At 42.7% G+C, this 20503-nt stretch overlaps 1 protein-coding gene across 1 annotated transcript in view; it reads right to left on the bottom strand.

Moving 5' to 3' along the window:
* LOC141110108 (indolethylamine N-methyltransferase-like) overlaps positions 1-3317 on the bottom strand; it is a 14567-nt gene extending 11250 nt beyond the window's left edge. Inside the window, exons 1-2 of the mRNA XM_073601325.1 lie at positions 3118-3317; positions 670-877 (exon numbers count right to left, since the gene is read on the bottom strand). Coding sequence (XP_073457426.1) covers positions 670-877; positions 3118-3262 — 353 coding nt within the window. The 5' untranslated portion in view covers positions 3263-3317. The remainder of the gene's footprint in view (positions 1-669; positions 878-3117) is intronic.
* Between the last annotated feature and the right edge of the window lie 17186 nt (positions 3318-20503).

Here is a 20503-nt window from a genome sequence, read left to right on the forward strand (position 1 = left end):
CTCCATTGTTCACGGGGGTCCGACTGATGATCTTGTACATGAGCCAATTCAGCTATTGCTACTGCTCTCCTCTCTTCTCTCCTCTCCTCCCCTACACTTTTTACTGTTTTCCTCTTGTCTCCTCATCTCCTCTCTTCCTCTCCTTTGCTCCCCTTCTCTCTCTTCTGCCCTCCTGTCCTCTCCCCTCTCCTCACCTTCCTCTGCTGTTCTTGCCTATTCTCTGTTTTGCTCTCTCTGCCTTTCTCCATTCCCCCTCTTTCCAGTTTTCTCCCCTGCCCCCTCCTCTCCACCCTCCCCTCCACCTTTTTTTGCTGGGGATCACATATCCCATAAATTGTAATATTACTACCTGATTTACCAAACTTCTCACAAACTGAAACAGGTAATTAAAAGAGAATACAAATGCGTTAAAGATTAGGGGAAGTTATTAAAACTGTAGCACTTGAAATATTGTGCAGCTGTGCATGGTAGCCAATTGGCTTCTAACTTTAGCTTGTTCTATTAGGCTTTGACAGTAAAACCTGGAAGCTGATTGGTTGTTATGCAGAGCTGCACCAGATTTTGCAAACTCCAGTTTTAATAAATCTCCCCCCATTGTGTCTGGCCCCCTCCCAACATTACTGGCTCATTGCACTGTACTCTGATAAAAAAAATTGGCAGATACTTCACCTATTTCCTGCCATTTCTGTAGCAAATGTAGAGGTATGTGACCAATCAAACGCTCCGGTTCGGCTGTTCATCCATTTTTTCACTTCTAGAATACAGTGCTCAGTAGGCTTGAGAAGGATGATATTTCTGAAATATTTCTGCGCTGAATAGAGATGGTGAATGACGGGGCCAATGCTGAAGTCCATCAACACGTCTCCTTTAAAGTCACCTGCAGCAAAATATTCAAAAGGAGAGCGTGGTATAGTCTCTATGCAATGCATTTGAATTCAGAACAGTTAAAGCACAACTGTGTTCCATCTAAACATGACAAATAGCCAGCAGGAATGATACACTAGCCTGCTTAACTGCTTTCCGACCGCCTCACGCAGATATACTGCGCCAGATGGGCACGTACAGGCAGATTAACATACCTGTATGTTGCCCTTTAAGAGGCGGCTTGCGGGCACACGTGCTCGCCGGGGGCTCCGTGACCATGATCGCGGGTCCCGCGGACCCGATGTCCGCGGGGATATCCGCGATCATCTCACGGTGAGGAACAACGGGGAGATGCTAATGTGAACAAGCATCTCCCCGTTCTGCCTAGTGACACTGTCACTGATCTCTGCTCCCTGTAATCGGGAGCGGCGAATCAGTGTAGTGCCACACACAGCCCCTCCCCCCCACAGTTAGAAACACTCCCTAGGACACACTTAACCCCTACAGCGCCACCTAGGGGTTAACCCCTTCACTGCCAGTGACATTTTTACAGTAATCAATGCAATTTTTTAGCGTTGATCGCTGTATTAATGCCAATGGTCCCAAAAATGTCTCAAAATTATCCGATGTGTCCGCCATAATGTCACAGTCACGATAAAAATCACTGATCGCTGCCATTACTAGTAAAAAAAAAAATTATTAATAAAAATGCCATACAACTATCCCCTATTTTGTAGACGCTATAACTTTGCGCAAACCAATCAATAAACGCTTATTGCGATTTTTTTTTTTTTTTTACCAAAAATATGTTGAAGAATACGTATCGGCTTAAACTGAGGAAAAAAAATGTTTTTTAGTATATTTTTTGGGGCTATTTATTATAGCAAAAAGTAAAAAATAATGCGTTTTTTTCAAAATTGTCGCTCTATTTTTGTTTATAGAGCAAAAAATAAAAACCGCAGGGGTGATCAAATACCACCAAAAGAAATCTCTATTTGTGGGAAAAAAAGGACATCAATTTTGTTTGGAAACCACGTTGCACGACCGCGCAATTGTCAGTTAAAGCAACGCAGTGCCAAATCGCAAAGAGTGCTCTGGTCTTTGGCCAGCAAAATGGTCCGGGGCTTAAGTGGTTAAAGTAATTTTACAATAAATATTGTTCACACAAATCCTATAACAAATATCAAATATGCATCAACTATTACATATTATGAAAATTATGCAGCACTATCGATAAAGGAAATGCAAGGAATGAGCATATATTTAAAGGGCCAGTTCATTTAAAACTGATATTTCAGTTATTGGTAGGTGCTGGAGAGTTAAACCCCCAATCTTCTTTCTCTTCAGCGTTCCATTAATGGGATCTCTATGCTGAGGTCCCGGCTCTGCACCCCTTCTATGCCCATTATTAGAGTCTCCCACTGTCCCTGTAAGTACTCCTGGGTCTGCACACCTTTTGTGCCCATTATGAGGAGTTCCCACCATCACTGCTCTTAGTTCTCAGATCTGTTCACCTGATGTGCTCATTATGAGGATTTCTTACTATTCCTGCTTGATTTACAGTATTATTGATTTTTATATTAAGGAGACATAATTGGATGAGCTGTATCACAGCAAACTCTCCCAGGAGCACATAACCAGGCTGGAAATTATGGTAGGGAGATCTTATTGTTGGAATATAGAGTATTCAATACGTACAGGGTTTTGAAAAAGTATTCATACCCCTTGAAATTTTTCATATTTTGTCATGTTACAACCAAAAATGTAAATGCATTTTATTAGGAGTTTATGTGATAGACCAACACAAAATGACACATACTTGGGAAGTGGAAGGAAAATGATAAATGGTTTTAAATTTTTTTTACAAATAAATATTGAAAAAGTGGTATTTCAAGGGGCATGAAAACTTTTTCAAGACACTGTATAAGAAGCCAGGGGCGGAGTCAGACAACCAGAATCCCTCTATAGTGGAGATGATTGGCCTTTTAAAATATTTAAGTGTGCGACGATGTGCTAATGGTCAGCGTCATTATGCATATTCTTATTCTACAACTAGAAAGTTTAAATATCAAGTGGAACAACATCAATTCTGCTTTGTCTGTACCTGGTTAGTCTAAATAAGATTCTTTCACTTTTTCAGTCATTTCTTCACTTGTAGAAGACCATTCTGCAAATAGTCCATGCTTCATTTCTCCTAATAGACTGACTATTAATTGTACAAAAAAAATAATTTTTAGAAAAAGCTTAACCTACCTGAGCAAAATGCATTGTGAAATTTCTCCATAGGATACCTGATACAAGTATGAGGCATTTCTGTTTTATCGGAACAGTACGTATCTAGAAATTTCCGGGAGTGGAAGCCGTGTACATGGTAGAATTTATGAGATCCGCGCTCCATCCTATAGTATTCGTGTCTTCAATACAGCAATCCTACGGTGTGTTTCTTATATTCTGATGTGTGTGTAATATTTATAACCTTTTATACAATAATATGACTTCATTAGAATATCACCCAATATTATCACACTGTGACTCAAGTCACCATGATTTGATAGCAGAGAAGCAGGTGACTACATTGTGATTAACCAATAAGAATAATTTAAAATATATCTAAAGCTATAGCTGTTTTTTGTTCTGTTTTGGAAAGAGTAGGGAAAATAGGCAGATTTGCCTCTGGATGGTGTGGCCTACTTACCGCTTTGTCCTGCTCACCCCATACTACATCTGTGGGCATCTCTCTTTAGGCCTGAAATTTATTTTATAAAGGGGATTGCATGAGTTTAATAGCTACTATGAAAATAGGCTATAAATGGCCATAGGCAGTGCCTTGGTGCACATTACTTTACCACACAAGTATACGTTGATGTTTTGCAAACAAAAGGCAGCTTTGCCTGTGTCAGCAAATAGTGTACACCGTGGAACCTAAAATAGAAAAAAAGTCCTAGCCAAAGTAATGCTGCGTACACACGGTCGGATTTTCCGATGGGAAATGTTCGATGTGAGCTTGTTGTCGGAAATTTCGACCATGTGTAGGCTCCGTCGGACATTTTCTGTCGGAATGTGCGATCGTGTGTATGCGGCATAATATATATATATATATATATATATATATATATATATATATATATATATATATATAATATATACCATCCTAATAAAATACACCCTGAAACAATAAACCATATAAAGCTGGGTATACACTGTGAGTTGTTTTTTCATTCAACCTGGGATTAGAATGAAACAAAATCTCGCAGATTCCTGCATCCATTAACCACTTGCCGAACAGCCGCCCTCATTATATTGCAGCAGGTTGGCACAAAACTTTTTAAAACTTCAAACAGCTAATTCAAAGAAAATACAAATGTTCTAAACATTGTGTCTGGTCCCCCTTCTCAAAACAATATTGGCTCATTGTAACATACATTCAGCCTGACTCTGAAAAAAATTGGAGGATATGTCACCTCTTTCCTGCCATTTCTGTAGCAAGTGCAGAGGCATGTGACCAATCAAATGCTCCCGTTCGGCTGTCCGTCCATTTTTCACTTCTACAATACTGTGGTCAGTAGGCCTGAGAAGGATAATATCTTTGAAATATTCCTGTGCTGAATAAAGATGGTGAATGATGGGACCAAGGCTGAAGTCAATCAACATGTCTCCTTTAAAGTCACCTGCAGCAAACAATTCAAAACAACCTTCAAGGAGAACTGTGGTTTGGTTTCAATGCCATGCATTTGAATTCAGAACAGTTAAAGCACAACTGTGTTCTGAATATGCTATATTGTCAGCAAGAATGACACACTATCCTGCCTACAGTAGATAAAATATTGTTCACACAAATCCTATAACATCAAATATGCATCAACTATAACATGTTCTGAAAATGATGCAACACTATCAATATAAACCATGCAAAGAATGGGCATACAAGTAAAGGGTCAGTTCATTCAGAACTGATATTTCAGTTATTGGTAGGTGCTGGAGAGTTAAACCATCTACCAGTTTCTCCTATCTTTTCGGCATTCTATTATTGGGATCTCCATGCTGACGTTCCAGCTCTGCACCACTACTGTGCCCATTATTAGGGACTTCACTGTCCCTGCAAGTTGTCCTGGGTCTGCATACCTTTTGTGCCCATTATGAGGTATTTCCACCATCGCTGTTCTTAGTTCCCAGGTCTGTTCACCTGATGTGCTGGTTATGAGGGGTTCTTACTATATAAGAATCTTTCACTGTTTCAGTCAGTAGCAGCCCGTAATGCAGGGCGCAGGGGCGCCACCCCCTAATCCATGCGTCCAGCCCCCTAATCTACATGCAGGGCGCTGGACGCATGGATTCCAATGGGGTTTTTTATTTCCTTTAGAAGTGGACTCGGGGCAAAGAGCACTGTGCTACAAGCCTACCCTTTTGTGTGACAATATCGAATTAATATTCACTGTTGTCTTCCTGATTCTCCTCCCGGCCAATCGGGAAGCGGGTCCTGAGACCCATCACCCAATTAGCTGAGAGGAGAAGTGATCCTATTGGCCGCCTAGGAGGAAGAGGGAGGAGATGCATGGCAGAAACCGCCATGATGCTGAGGAGAAGGAGACGTAGGGGAAGCTGCCACCCAGAGTAAGCGATGCCCGCAACTTAGATGGGGTGAGTGCTGGGCTGGTAACGGGCTGGTAAAGAATTCATTTTTTTTTTAAAAAGCTTTACCTACCTGTGGAAAATGCATTGTGAAATTTCTCCATAGGATACCTGACACTATGATGAACAATAGCCATTTCTGCTTTACTGGAACAGTACTTATCTAGGAACTTTCAGGAGTGGAAGCCATGTAGTATTGTATAGTATATACAGTATAGTATTGTATAGTATATACAGCAATCCTCCCGTGTGTTTCTTATCTTCTAATGTGTGTGATAATTATTATAATCTTTTAAAAACGAACTACTTCATTAGAACGTCACCCAATATTAGTACATTTTGACTCAAGTCATTACAATTTGATAGCAGAGATTCAGGTGACTGCATTGTAACCAATCCATAAGCAAAATTTAAAGTATATCTAAAACTAAAGCTTTTTTTGTTCAGTTTTCGAAAGAGTAGGCAAAAAGGGCAGATTCTGTATGTCTCCAGATGGTGTGGCCTTTTTGACTGCTTTGCCTACTGTGCATGCACGAGCCGCGCGGCGCTTTATGAATGGCACCATTTTTTCCTGGGACACACACATGTGCCAGAAGACAATGGGGCCACTAGCCGAGGAGGAGGAATTGAAGAAACAGCGCCGCGGAATAGGAAGAGGCAGATTAGGAAGACTGCCTAGCAACAGGGGTTTCTGTTTTTTTTTTTTTTTTTTTTTTTTTTTTTTTTTATATATTTTTTAAGAATGTTAATGTAATTTTTTTTTTCTAGGGTGGCCCTCCACTTTAAGTTTTTCAAGTCTATTTTTGATACTGGCTTCTGTTAGCTATGAGAGTACATTCAGTGATGGGTTATTAACATTACAGTCTTGGTTACTATATCCCCCTTTTTTCTTTGTGAAAACTGCTTTCTCTTTGTCTTTAGTAACCAAATTCCCTTCATCATCCTTTATGGGGCCAATATGCTCTGGCCTCAATTTCTTACTGCTAACATATTTAAACAATTTCTTGAGATTTTTTTTACTCTCCTCTGCTATGTGCCTTTCGTGGTCTATTTTAGCTGCCCCGATTATGCTCTTACATTTCTTATTACATTCCTTGTAGTGTTGGAATGCTGACAATGACCCCTCAGCCTTTTATTATTTTCCTCCCTTTCGAACTGGATCATATATCCATTAAACCCCAACTATAGTTTTTTTTTTTTTTTTTAAACTAGCAGGTAAAAATACATATACTGTACGGTGCAAACATTTTAGGCAGGTGTAAAGAAAGGCTGTAAAGTAAGAATTCTTTCAAAAATATATTTTTTTTAATAGTTTTTTTTTTATCAATTTACAAAATTCAAAACTAGCTGTAGTACCCTCTACCATAGGCAGGTGCCAGCATAGGATTTTTTTGCTAGAGAAACTGTCAGCACGGGTAAATTTAGGCAGGCCTATGCTTTGAGCTAGGCCTGTCTGTTTTGAGCTGGGGGCAGGGAGTGGTTAGTGTAGCAGTGGGTGTGACCATCTGTGCTCTAGTTCTGAGGCGCCTCCCCTGCTTCCAGGGAGAATGTTCTGGAAGAGAGGCAGGGCCTAGAACTGGAGTGGCAGGCAGCTTATGTGGGAGCCCTGACCAATCCCCAACTGGTATTGGCAGGGAGGGGGCCTCCTATATAAGCTGAGGTAACAGGCCACTGGGAGAAGTGGAGAATGGAGTACTAGACAGCAGCAGGAGGTCATCCTCATCGGGGGGGTGCGCCGATCGCAGGAGGAGGCCCGGGAGAGCTGTGAGGGAACTTCACCTTTACATGGTCATTGGTGAAGTCCGCATCATTACACGGTCGTTGATGAGGAATTCCTGGAGCAGAAGGGCAGGACAAACTGTCGTAATGTACGGTCCGGTTAAGTTCTCCATCATAGACTCAGGTCAGACAAAGGTCGGTGAGTGTACAACAGTGGAGGGCTGGATGTGGAGACATGCCAGGAAGTCTGTGAGGGAACTTCACCTTCACATGGTCATTGGTGAAGTCTTTATCATTACACGATCATGATAAGAAGTCCTGGATCAGAGGAGAGTCTGTGGGGAATAGTGTCAAATCGATGTGGCCCGAGGGCACAGGATTTGCAAGCTGGGCTAGCTGGGAACAGTGGTCCACCATTCAGCGCATGTTATTAACCTACTAGGCCTCCGAGGAGAGGTACTGCAGGACTCTGGCCCAGTAGCAGCAATAACTCAGAGTCAGCATCAGAGACTATTCAGAGTGAGTTCTTTTGCATACAGAAGAAAATGTGACAACAAATTAATGTGCTACAGTATAAGTTTGTGCAGGAAGAGAGGATTTCTGGAAACTTCACCCTTACATGGTCATGGGTGAAGTCCTTATCTTTACACAGTAACTGATGAGGAATTTCTGGGAGCAATAGTCTGCAGGAGTTACGCAGAGGAGGAGCAATAGTCTGCATGGTGATGCATGGAAGAAACTGTAGCTGTTACACATGCGCATCATTCCTTCAGGCTAAAACTAAGTTCTAAGCTATTAAGTCTTTAAATATGATGGCAAAGTGATCTGATCTATGGGCATCCCATATACCCCTTTCCCCAACCAAGTTATACCCACAATAAACAAAAACAAAACAAAGCAAAAGACTGTTCATTGTCTCAGATGTGATATATGGAGGTCTGGCAACAGGGTGACATGGTGGATGTTTGTTAGTCAGCTATCTGATGTTAACATTTACCAAAAACTTAAAGCTGATCCTATGTCCTCTTTCAAAAAAGCACTGTCTTCTCTTCTGTATAGTGCAGTCCATGCGGGTCTGTTTTCTCCAAAAGAGAAAGAACTATTTATTCCCGAATGCCCCATCATGCCGATTTTCCATCATTTGCCCAAGGTCCACAAGGGGTTAAATCCCCTTTTGGGTAGACCGATAGTCGCGGGAATAGGGTCGCTCAATGAACGACTTGGAGAATGGGTGGATAGCCATTTACAACCCCTAGTCTGTAACCTTCCTGGGTTTTTAAGAGACACTAAACATTTACTCAATAAATTACAGGATTTTTCATGGAAGGACAACTACAGGTGGATTAGTTGTGATGTGGCAAACCTGTACTCCAGTATTCCACATAATCTGGGTATACAGGCTTCCGCATGGTTTCTGAAAGAGTCAGGCCAATTCTCAGTATTGCTCCAAGAATTCATTTTACTAGCCTTATGCCCCGTACACACGGTCGGATTTTCCGACGGAAAATGTGTGATAGGACCTTGTTGTCGGAAATTCTGACCGTGTGTAGGCTCCATCACACATTTTCCATCGGATTTTGCAACACACAAAGTTTGAGAGCAGGCTATAAAATTATCTGACAACAAAATCCGTTGTCGGAATTTCCGATCGTGTGTACACAAATCCGACGCACAAAGTGCCACGCATGCTCAGAATAGATAAAGAGATGAAAGCTATTGGCTACTGCCCCATTTATAGTCCCGACGTACGTGTTTTACGTCACCGCGTTCAGAATGATCGGATTTTCCAACAACTTTGTGTGACCGTGTGTATGCAAGACAAGTTTGAGGAAACATCCGTCGGAAAAAATCCTAGGATTTTGTTGTCGGAATGTACGATCAATGTCCGACCGTGTGTACGGGGCATTAGACTATCTGCTAACACACAATTTCTTTATGTTTGACAGGGGCTATTACCTCCAAAAATGTGGGGCCTCCATGGGGGCGAAATTTTTGCCCTCATTTGCCAACCTATATATGGGTTGGTGGGAGAGAACCCACATCTTTGGACGTGATAGCCCCCGCCATTTGGACACAGTATTCTTTTGTCGCTACATTGATGATCTGCTGTTTATTACATCTGATGAGAAAGCCGAGTTGGATCTATGGCTTTCATATCTAAATGACAACAATTAAATTTGAGATTCACTGGCGATCTACAAGTAGCGACTATAGAATTCCTTGATGTGAAATTGACAGGAACAAATGGAACAGTAGTCACAGGCTTACATAAAAAGCTTACAGTTGGTAATAGTCTTTTGAGAGCAGACTCCCCCCCACCCAGGGCTTACGATTAGAGGCATACCCTATGGTAAGTTCCTTAGACTAAAACGCATATGTAGCACATCAGACTAATTTAAAAAGGAAGCCATAGACATGACACAAAGGTTTAAAGACAGGGGATATCCTGATAAAATTGTGCACAAGGCTCTACTTGCGACCAATAAGGTATCTAGAAACTCTTTACTTTTGGAAAAATGTGAACAGAAACAAACACAAAAAACTCTCCTTTTCCTCTACCAATACCCCATACCTTACAGCTCAGAATATAGTAGGATCAAAAATATAGTAACTAAATATCTTCCAACTTTATTGAACGATCTGATTTACAATGAAGTTCTCTCTAGAGGCATCAAATCGATATCCCTAAGAGCACCCACATTAGGTAGCTCTCTTTCACCTAGTTTATTTTGTAATCAACAATCGGGACTAAGTTGGTTGCATTTCAGAGGGAATTTCAAATGTGGCATTAAAGGATGCGACTATTGTCGCTACATTAAAAAAGGTAAATGTGTGAAGTCTAGTACTAATGGTAAAACGTTTGATATTTCATCTTTCATTAATTGTAACACCCAATACTTAGTATATGTGATCACTTGTGAAACCTGCCACGTTCAATAAGTGGGTCGCACTACACGTCGACTGAAGGATGGACTGTATGATCACTTATATGACATCAAGAAAAATAAGTCTACTAATGTGGCTAAACACTGGAATCTTGTCCATTTTAAGGATGTTTACAGCCTTTCCATTCAACACATAAAGAAGGTCACCACTCCTATAAGAGGAGGAAACAAATTCAGAATACTTTGCAAGCGGGAAGTGTTCTGGATATTCTCCTTACAAACGAGAATACCTTTGGGGTTAAATTTCGAGTGGGATGTCTCACACTATTATGATTGACCCTGCGTTTTCATTTATTTTTCTTTTATCTCGTTTAGCCAGATTCCCCCTCTTTGGAGCTATTCATTTGGGTATGACTGGTTTCAGCCTTAGTAATCAGATTTTTCACGATCGCATGGTGTATGACCATTGACCTGGATCACCCTTGTTTCCCATTAACTTGATATGGTTCGGGTGTCACTGGTTCTAGCTTTAACTATCAGATTTTTCATGATTGCATTGTGTATGACCACTGACTCGGATTAACTTTGCTTTTCACCAATTTGATATAGATAAGATTTTTGTTTCTGGAGTCATTTATTAGTTGTCATTGGCCATGCAATAGAAAAATCAGTTTGTTTGTGCTTTTGCTCTTCTGTCCTTTCGTTTAACAGTCCAATAGCATATTGCTACATACCATTATCCAGTTCTTTATTAATCACCATTTGTTAATCCAAGCCAGAATATAACAATAAAACACACACATATAGGTTTGGGTCTAAGTAACAAATACGAGGGTTCTACTCAAATTTTATATGAACACCTTTCATTTGCTCTTTGGAACATTATGATATAACACACCAACGACACTCAACATGTTCTTTCTATAGACTAAACAATTAATTGTTTTATTATCATTTTTAGTCCTCAATTGCACTTGTGTTATGGAATCGAGAAGATATAGGTGTTCATTAGTGCATACTATAGATCTTTGTGCAGATCTCATTGTTCTTGTTTATATGTTTACATGTTTATATGTTTTTATATGCTTTGAGCCATGATATTAAGTATAATAAGTGTCAATTTTATATAGTATTTGCCTTTACATTCATATGTATCGATCTAGTAATGGTTTGGTTTGACAATGCATATATATTGGTCAGTGTATTGACGTTTCAATGAATGCTGTGACCAATTTGTGCACTAGCTACATTTATTACTCATTTATTTACTGTTGTCATGAACATCTACAATGTTACTATCACTGATACTGCCATCATTCCATTATTTTATTTACCAATATCGCTACACTTTATCTAGATCACTATTACCTTATTTTACCTTATATATCTAGCGTTTGCATGCATTAATAGAAGGAGGTGTCTATGTGAGGATATGAGGTGATTAGAACTTTTCGGCACATGCCAACAGTCTTTTACATTTATTCACCTGTTTGCTTTCACTAGCCTGCATAAGTTCAAGTGTACTTTTTACCTTTTTTTCATGTCCTTTTTTCTTTTCTTTCTTCCCACAAAATTCCTTTTTCGTCTACTTATATTCATTAATACATTATCTACACACTCATTAGTGCATGTAAGCTTATAGATTGGTTTGATATTTGTAATATTTATTATAGCATATTAACACATTATTTAATATTCATCAGATGTAGTTCATTATCACATTTAGTTTATATTTTTTACATGGCATTCCTTATTATTTTTTTATTATCTTTTTTTATTATTTATTATTTTTATTTCCATCATTTAATTTTCACTTCAAGCACTCTTATAATTGGTTCACTCATATATAAACATACAATTTCACTGTTTCATTTTTTACTTCACATATATTTAATATTAATATCTTTTCCACACATCACTTCATGTTCACTCTTTATTTATTTTCACATACATTTATACACATTTTGTGCACATGGTTCCACTTAGTTGCACTTTTTTCAATCACACAATAAAGGTTTTACTTTATTCACAGCACTCGTTGAAACTTCATGTGTCTCACGGTACTTAATTGGCACGTCAATTGACAGATGAATCTACTAATTATGGAGTCACAGGGGTTGCAACAAAAAGTATTTATTTCACTTTTGATTCTTGTGATTGCTAGCTATGATTAGGCACTGTTTGGAGTGTGAAACGCATAAGCTCTTTTGTCTGCTCTGCTGTGGCATGTATACTTGATGATATTTTTTTGAATAAAAGGCAAAAACTTTTTTGGAGTGCGGCTGAGTACAGGGCCTGAGTGTACGTTTTTAGTTACCTGCTACGCCACAGGTGGCTCGGCTTTTTACCATTTCACTTACTGACATGTTTTCAGTTCTCTTTCAACACAAATGTCACAAGCTTGCCCACTGAAAAAAAAAAAAGAAATATGTATTTTTTCGGGGGGGGGGTTATCGTTTTATGGATTTATCATTCGCTCACCACTTCGATGTCACACATGGTCACGGTTTCAGGCCTGACATGGTGTTTTCCTAACCCACTGTCACTTGTATCAATTATGTCATGTCTCAGGCTGCAGACATCGAGTATTTTGCTTCCGTCCCTCCTTCCCAGGCTGGGGGTTCTGAACACAGCAGCACGCCCTCCCTGAGGTCTTGGAAGATTCCCAGATTGATGGCCGATGTCAGGGACTAACCCGCAGGAGAACTAACATCTATGGCCAGCAGAATCCTGTATCAATGAACACAAATTCTCCAGCACTAATGCGAACACCTGCACGCCAAAGCACACACACCACGTGAGAGACTCCAGGCACCAAGCATACTATTTAAAGCATGTTGCAGCAGTCACCAACTGCTGCATGATCTTCAGCTTCCTGTGTATTCCTCAGTTCCTGTTCCTGTTGTCTTGGATTATCTGCTAAACGACCCGGCTTGTCTTGAACTATCTGATCTGTACTTACCCCGGCTTGACCCTTGGCTTGTTCCTGTTACTCCGCTCTGATCTGCTGCACCGTGTATGACCCCTGGCTTGTTTTATGGACTTTGCTACTGTTTGATCTGCTGCACTGTGTATGACCCCTGGCTTGTTTTATGGACTTTGCTACTGTTTGCTGTCCTGTGTATGAACCCCGGCCTGGCTCCTGACACTGCTCCTGGTACTTCCTGCTCTACGATCTCATCTGGTACTTCCGAGGTACCCCTGCCTAGCAGTCTACCCTGCTCGTCAGCTGCCCACCAGTGGACTTCTCTGCTTCATCTCAGCTTGCCCTGTACCACCTCCAGGGGGCGCTCTGCACTTAGTCGCAAGGGAAGCTCTCCCAGCACTTCAGCCTCCGATCAGGTACGTGATAGCCGAACTTCAGCGCAGGGGTATCTCTTACCTGGCATCAGCACGCAAGGCAGAACTCTTTAGACTTTTCTTCCCCAGTGCTTCAGGCACCATCCCTGAGCAAGTTACCCTTCATTCTGTCGGGGCATCCCTCACGTTAATCCACTCCTCTCTAATGCCCCATACACACGGTCGGATTTTCCAATGGAAAATGTCAGATCGGAGCGTGTTGTCGGAAATTCCGACTGTGTGTGGGCTCCATTGGACATTTTCCATCGGATTTTCCGACACACAAAGTTGGAGAGCAGGAGATAAAATTTTCCGACAACAAAATCCGTTGTCGGAAATTCCGATCGGTGTGTACACAAATCCGATGGACAAAGTGCCACGCATGCTCAGAATAAATAAAGAGATGAAAGCTATTGGCCACTGCCCCGTTTAGAGTCCCAATGTACGTGTTTTACGTCACTGCGTTTAGAATGAACGGATTTTCCGACAACTTTGTGTGACCGTGTGTATGCAAGACAAGTTTGAGCCAACATCCGTCGGAAAAAATCCTAGGATTTTGTTGTCGGAATGTCCGAACAAAGTCCGACCGTATGTATGGGGCATTAGTGTGTTGGCAACATTTTTTCAGGAGTTACGAGCCAGGGTGGAAGTCTTGGAAAGCCCTACTTGCCCAGCCCCAGTAGCACCTGCCATTCCCGACACCTCAGCTGTCTACGTGTTACCTTTAGTTGTTCCGGTAGCGTCTGGTAAAACCGCTAGTTCACTATCAGTCACTCCAGCCCATTTCATCCCTGCTAGTATCAAAAAAGACATTTTGGATGGTAAGGATGTCAATTTAGCCTCCCCTTTGATTGTGCCTCATGACATTGCTGACAATAAGTCGTATTCTTGCGGTGATGTCTCGGTGGTGGTCAAAACCAGGCACCATAGGCTCAGTCGCAAACTTTCCATTCCTGACTTCATGTTATTTGCTCAGTTCATCCTCAAAGGAGGGAGGAGCTTGATCTCTATCTGTATGCTGTAGTCGAGTTGGGTCAAAAACATGGTGGTTCAGGCTTTTATGACTACCATTGGTCCTTTTGTGCTAAAGCTGCGGCTGTGTTTGCTCAGCAACAAGTGATGACTGACTGGAGTAACGTTGATACTGAACTTTTTTGTCGCCATTTTGCCGGTTTAAGGTCTCCTGTTTGCACCACATGCCAGTCTTCTACACATACATCTTACTGGTGCCCTGTCATGGGACCCCCTGCTGTGCCAGGTACCTCCAGGGTGCCCTCTAGTTTATTGCCAAGCCTTTCAACTTCCTTTGATAAACTTGGCCGCCCCATTCAATTTCTGGGTAAATCACAGATATGTAATAACTTCAACCATGGTTCATGCAACTACAGCCAGTGTCGCCTCCTGCACATCTGTGCCAGCTGCTATAGGGCGCATCCCAAATCGGCTTGTTCACTTAAACAGGGAAAGTCCTCATGACTAAGCCACGTCAATGTTTCTTTTTTACAGGTCTGTTTGGCATCCCATCCTTCCCCTATATTATGTCAATTTTTGGTGGAGGGTTTCATGCAAGGTTTTCATACAGGCTTCATCACATTACCTCAGGGCACTTTTGAGTTTAAAAATTTGTTGTCCTCAGTCACAGACATTGGGGTGGTGGATCGGCTGCTCCAATCCGAGCTGGCCAAGGGCTTTGTCATTGGGCCTTTCTCCACACCTCCTTTTCATAAGTGGAGGGTCAACCCCCTTGGCTTGGTCAAAGGAAAATTTTCGAATAAATTACGATTGATCTACGATTTGTCAGCTCCTCATTGTTCATTGTGCCTAGCTTAAATTCCTTAATTCCATTGGAGGAATTTTCGCTCAAATATGCGTCTGTGGATCAAGCTATTCAGTGCATCATCTGCATAGGTAGGAATGCTTGGTTGTCCAAAGTTGACATTTCAGATGCTTTCAAGCTTCTCCCTATTCGGCCTGTTCGGCCTGCTCTCTGGCATGGGATTAAGTGGAGGGGGTGTATTATTTCGCTACTAAACTCACATTTGGGTCCAAAAGTAGTCCATGGCTTTTTAATGTGTTTGTTGATGCGCTCAATTGGATCCTCACACATAGGGTACTTTGTCAGGAGGTCATACATCATTTAGATGATTACCTCCTGATCGAGAGTTCAGGCCATGCACCCTCGGATCTACAGAAACTGGTGGCTGAGTTTTCTGCTCTTGATGTCCCTTTGGCAAGTGAGAAGATGGAAGGCCCAGCTACCACTCTGACCTTTTTGGGAATCGTGCTAGATTCCCAAAAAGGCTAGCCTGCCGGCAGATAAGTTGGCCAGAATCAGGGAGCGGATCCATGGGTTTTTAGTTTCTCAGGCCACTTCCAGGAAAGATTTGCAGTCACTACTGGGCATGTTGAACTTCGCCATGAGGATCATTCCTCAGGGCAGGTCTTTCATTTGCTGGCTTTGCTACCCACAGCCCCTGACTCTGATTCCAGGGCCAAGTTAGATTCAGCGGCTTTGTCTGACCTATGCATGTGGGATGAGTTCCTCCAGCACTTGAACGGTGTTTCCATGTTTATTCTAGCAGTTTCGGTGTCTTCTCTACAGGTTGTCACTGATGCCGCAGCCACCAGAGTCTATGCGGCCATCTTTGACACACATTGGCTTTTGAACTTTGTACCCTAGGTATTGTTTTGATAGTCAATACATTTTGGCTTTTGTGGCATACTGTCATTCTGAACTTAAACTGTCTCACAGTACAATCAATGGTTACTTGGCAGGTGTCCAACATTTCATTTCTCTACAATATCCCAGTAGACCTTCGGTGTTTGCAGCTCATTCAGTCAAAGCTATCCTTAGGGGTATTCAGAAAGGCAACCCTCCGAGCCCCAATAACAGGCTTCCAATCTCGGGGCACATTTTCCGAGCCATGTCGGAAATGTTGTCTAGGTCTCCTTTTGGGCAGCTACCTAGTCTGGTGCTGAAAGCAGCAATATTTTTAGCCTTTTATGGTTTCTTAGACCGGGGGAGTTTGCTCGTACTGGAGCAAAGTCTCCTACACTTTTCAGCAGTCAGTTAGTCAGGTATCCTGACCATTTCCTGTTATACCTGGATGCATGTAAAATGCAGCAAACTGGGGCTGGTACTGATATCAGGTATTTCAAGGTCGAGGCTGGTTGGTGCCGGTTTCGGTCTTGGATTTACTCATGGCCCATTTGTCAGATAGACACAGGGATAGTCCTCTTTTGCCATTTAACGGGGCCCCTCTCAGCTTGGAGCTTTTCATTAAACACTGCCGCACCCTCTTAGGAAATCTGGGGTTGAATCCCAAGTCCTACTCAGGTCATTCTTTCAGGATAGGGGCAGCTTCCGTGACTTTGCACCAGGGGGTCCCTGTTCTCGTCATCAAAAGGTTAGGCAGGTGGAGGTCATCATGCTACTCCAGTTACATCCCGGAGCCACTCATGGAGATGCCTCAAGCATTTCTTCATTTGGCCAATTAATTGTTATTTTGTTTCAATAAACTTCCTTTGCATATTCATCCTACTGTCTTTTGTTTTTGCCCCCTTTTAGGCATACTGACCTCGTGATCACGGCACACCCCAGGTCACCTTTTCAGCTTTCTTCTGTTTCCCTTTCCCTAGTTACCACAAGAGTCTCTGAGTACAAGTAGGAAGACTGGGCGTAGGCCCACCTGAATTTGTAGGAGGAGCCTCGCTGTTATAAGCCAGCCCCTGGTCCTCCCTGGCTGTCGGCTTTTCCTATCGTGTTGTCCCACCCACCCATTCCCTTTTATTTCATCTCTTCTTATTTCTTATCACTACTTGAGTATGCCCCCTTTTAGGCATACTGACCTTGTGACCTTGGCACATCCCAGGTCACCTTTTCAGCTTTCTTCTGTTTCCCTTCCCCTAGTTACCACAAGAGTCTCTGAGTACAAATAAACGTGTCTCTTTTTAGTGTAGCCAAGGTCATCTATTATACTTATAAGTTAGAGACATTTTCTGTGTTGTTGATGTGGGGTTGGATCCCTCTAGTGTTTGCTGGACTCTAAGGGTGAATTTCTTCTCTTCCTGTGGAAGGACGTTGAGCAAAGCATCATGGGACGTGTAGTTCAGAATGCTGAAGTGACACTGCCAGCAGGACTGATCTGAACTACAAGGAACAGAATGCTGGGTTCACAGAACAGACTGCTGGGAGAGGTTATAAAAAGGGCTGGCGCGGCCTAGATCAGCCTCTCTGGACACCGTTTTGACTCTGCCAGCAGGAGGTCCGTGTGACAGGGAGTTTGCTGACGATTTGTGGCCTACACAGTGGGGAGCCAGACAGCTATACCTAGAGGGATCGCTGCGGACAGCTTCTTCAGTGCGGTGGACTGGCTGGTGTTATAGGTCATCCAGAGATGCCTGCAATTCAGAATCCAGTGAGCTGCAGTGGGGCGTGGCGGCCGCCATTTTCTAGAGCAAAGACACAGAGAGAGAGAGTTCAGGCTGGAGTCTTCTTATCATCTGCACCGTTATCTAATCCATCTGAGATTTGGAGTGGTGAGCGGGCATAGCCCATGTTATAGTTAAGGACACTGCTGGTTAAACAACACTGACACAGCTTAGCTGGTGGTACTTGTAGTCCCATGGAAGTTAAACTCTTTATTATAACGGACACAGCCAGTAGATGCCTATACTCAGGATACATTATTAATTTCAGTAGCCATATCACATGACAACTTTAGGATTATAAAACGAAGGAAGTTATGCTACTACCAGGATAAATCACAGCTTTGCTAACTTTGCTACACCTTGCTTTTTTGGATTACCGTATATACTCGAGTATAGGCCAACCCGAATATAAGCCGAGGAACTTAATTTTACCACAAAAAACTGGGAAAACTTATTGACTTGAGTATAAGCCTAGGGTGAGAAATGCAGCAGCTACTCTAAGTGGAAAAGAGGGTCAACAATGCCCATCTGCAGCCTCACTGTGTCCATCCTCATGCCTCACTCTCCCTTTCTGCATGCCTCACTCTCCCTTTCTGCATGTCTCACTGTGTCAATCTGCATGCCTCACTCTGCCCATCTGCATGCATGCCTCACTGTGTCCATCTGCATGCATGCCTCACTGTGTCCATCTGCATTCCTCACTGTGTCCATCTCCCTGCCTCACTCTGCCCATCTCCCTGCCTCACTGTGTCCATCTGCATGCCTCATGTACCTGATCTCCAGAACACCGGCGCTGTGACATGCAGTCTAGTCGGCAGCCGTCCAGTGTAACAATGCCCCACCTCCTCCTTGTCTGTGATGGAACACTGATTCAGTTTCCCAGCAGTGAGTTGGTGTTCCGCCTATCATGGACGAGGACGAGGAGAAGGCGGGGCTTTGTTACACTGGACGGCCGCCGACTAGACTGTATGTCACAGCGCCGGGAGATCAGGCGCATGAGGCTGCAGATGGGCACAGTGACTCGAGTATAAGCCGAGGGGGCTTTTTCGGCACAAAAAATGTGCTGAAATACTCGACTTATACTCGAATATATACGGTACTTTGTTTACAACTTAAAATAGGCTAGCTGAAGACATCTGGATTTCAAGGAATACCCTTTCTCACCTTTTTCTAATTTTCTCTCCTCATCTGCTCAAATTGCAAGAGAGACATCCTATTGAATATAATATTATTTATACTGTTTTCAATATTGTACAGGATTGCTGGCCTGTGAGTTGAGGAGGCAGAAGGGAGAGACCTGACACATAAGATATTGTGCCAGGTGTCTACTCTCCTGTTAACCTGTTCACATAGGTCCCTGTATTGAGTTAATATTTGTGCTCATCCACAATTCAGGGTACTTTACACCAATATATTGTGTTTACTAGATAAGCTTGAGATAAAGGGTGGTGTATACAGGAGTGTTTCTATTATTGACCAAAGTTGATATACATATGTATCTTGTGTTTTGATACTACAGTAAACATATTTGAACTGTTTCTTTAATATTGTGTGAGTCTCTATTTACTACAACAGCTGGTGACATGATGGAACCCAGGGTATAAGATGTAAGCATGGGCGTAGCATAAGGGGTTGCAGGGGTCAAAATCGCAACCCTGCTCCTAGCTCCACGGGGCCTCTGCAGCCTCCCTGTCATATTATCATATCCTCCACAAATTCCAGCTCCGATCTGCCCTAGGGCCCCACAGCCACGATCCAGTACTGGGCTTCTACTTTGCCTTCCACAGTCCACACCCCTCTGTTCCCATTGGCTGGGGAGAAGCTATGAGTCATTTCCTGAATGGAGAGGAGCACAAGCTGAGAACAGCTCAGGATGGGTAAGTGTATGTGCTGTGTGCTGGCAATATGGAATGGTAACCGAGCTCAGTGAGGTAAGAGGAGGAGAGTGCCGTCCTGTAGCCACGATGGGACCGATGTCACTGGTGAGGTATGACACTACTCAGTGTCTTCTAGTCACCAACTGGGATTCTCTGTACTCCCCCAGCCAGGGATGTCTAATTACCCAACTTCCCTGACAACAGGGGAAAAGACACACACGTCCGGGAGGTGACCTTCCCCCAACACCTGCCAACACTGACAAAGAAATCTTCAGAATTTGCTAAAAAAAATCCCTTATCACCTCCTCGGGGGGCCCTTGAAGGGCTGCAGGCTCCAGATTTTGTGTCACATGGCTTTGCCCTCACAGATCTAAGTTGCCCCCCCCCAAATCCTCTGACCACCCCTTCCACCCTGCATGCTATGCCCAGCTGCTGATCTCCTTTCCCATTACAGCACTCTATAATGTTCCTCCTCCACAGGGCTGAAATCACATTCCTTTACAACACAGCCAGTTAGCCATGATCTGCACAGGGTGTATCTACCTACTGCAAATACAATGCAGTGTAAATTTCACAGGTCAGAAAATTTCACAGGTCAGAAGGGCAACATAAAAGCCAGATACACCCTGTGAAGACTGACAGCCTGTGTGTAAAGGAATGTGATTTCAGCCCTGTGTAGTGCGGGGGAACTGTATACAGTGCTGGGATGGGAAAGGTGCTCTGCCAAGTGACCTGCCAGGGGCCCTTGTCCTCTGATTC

The sequence above is a fragment of the Aquarana catesbeiana genome, linkage group LG10 (assembly GCF_042186555.1).
Source record: "Aquarana catesbeiana isolate 2022-GZ linkage group LG10, ASM4218655v1, whole genome shotgun sequence".
Taxonomy (NCBI): Eukaryota; Metazoa; Chordata; class Amphibia; order Anura; family Ranidae; genus Aquarana; species Aquarana catesbeiana.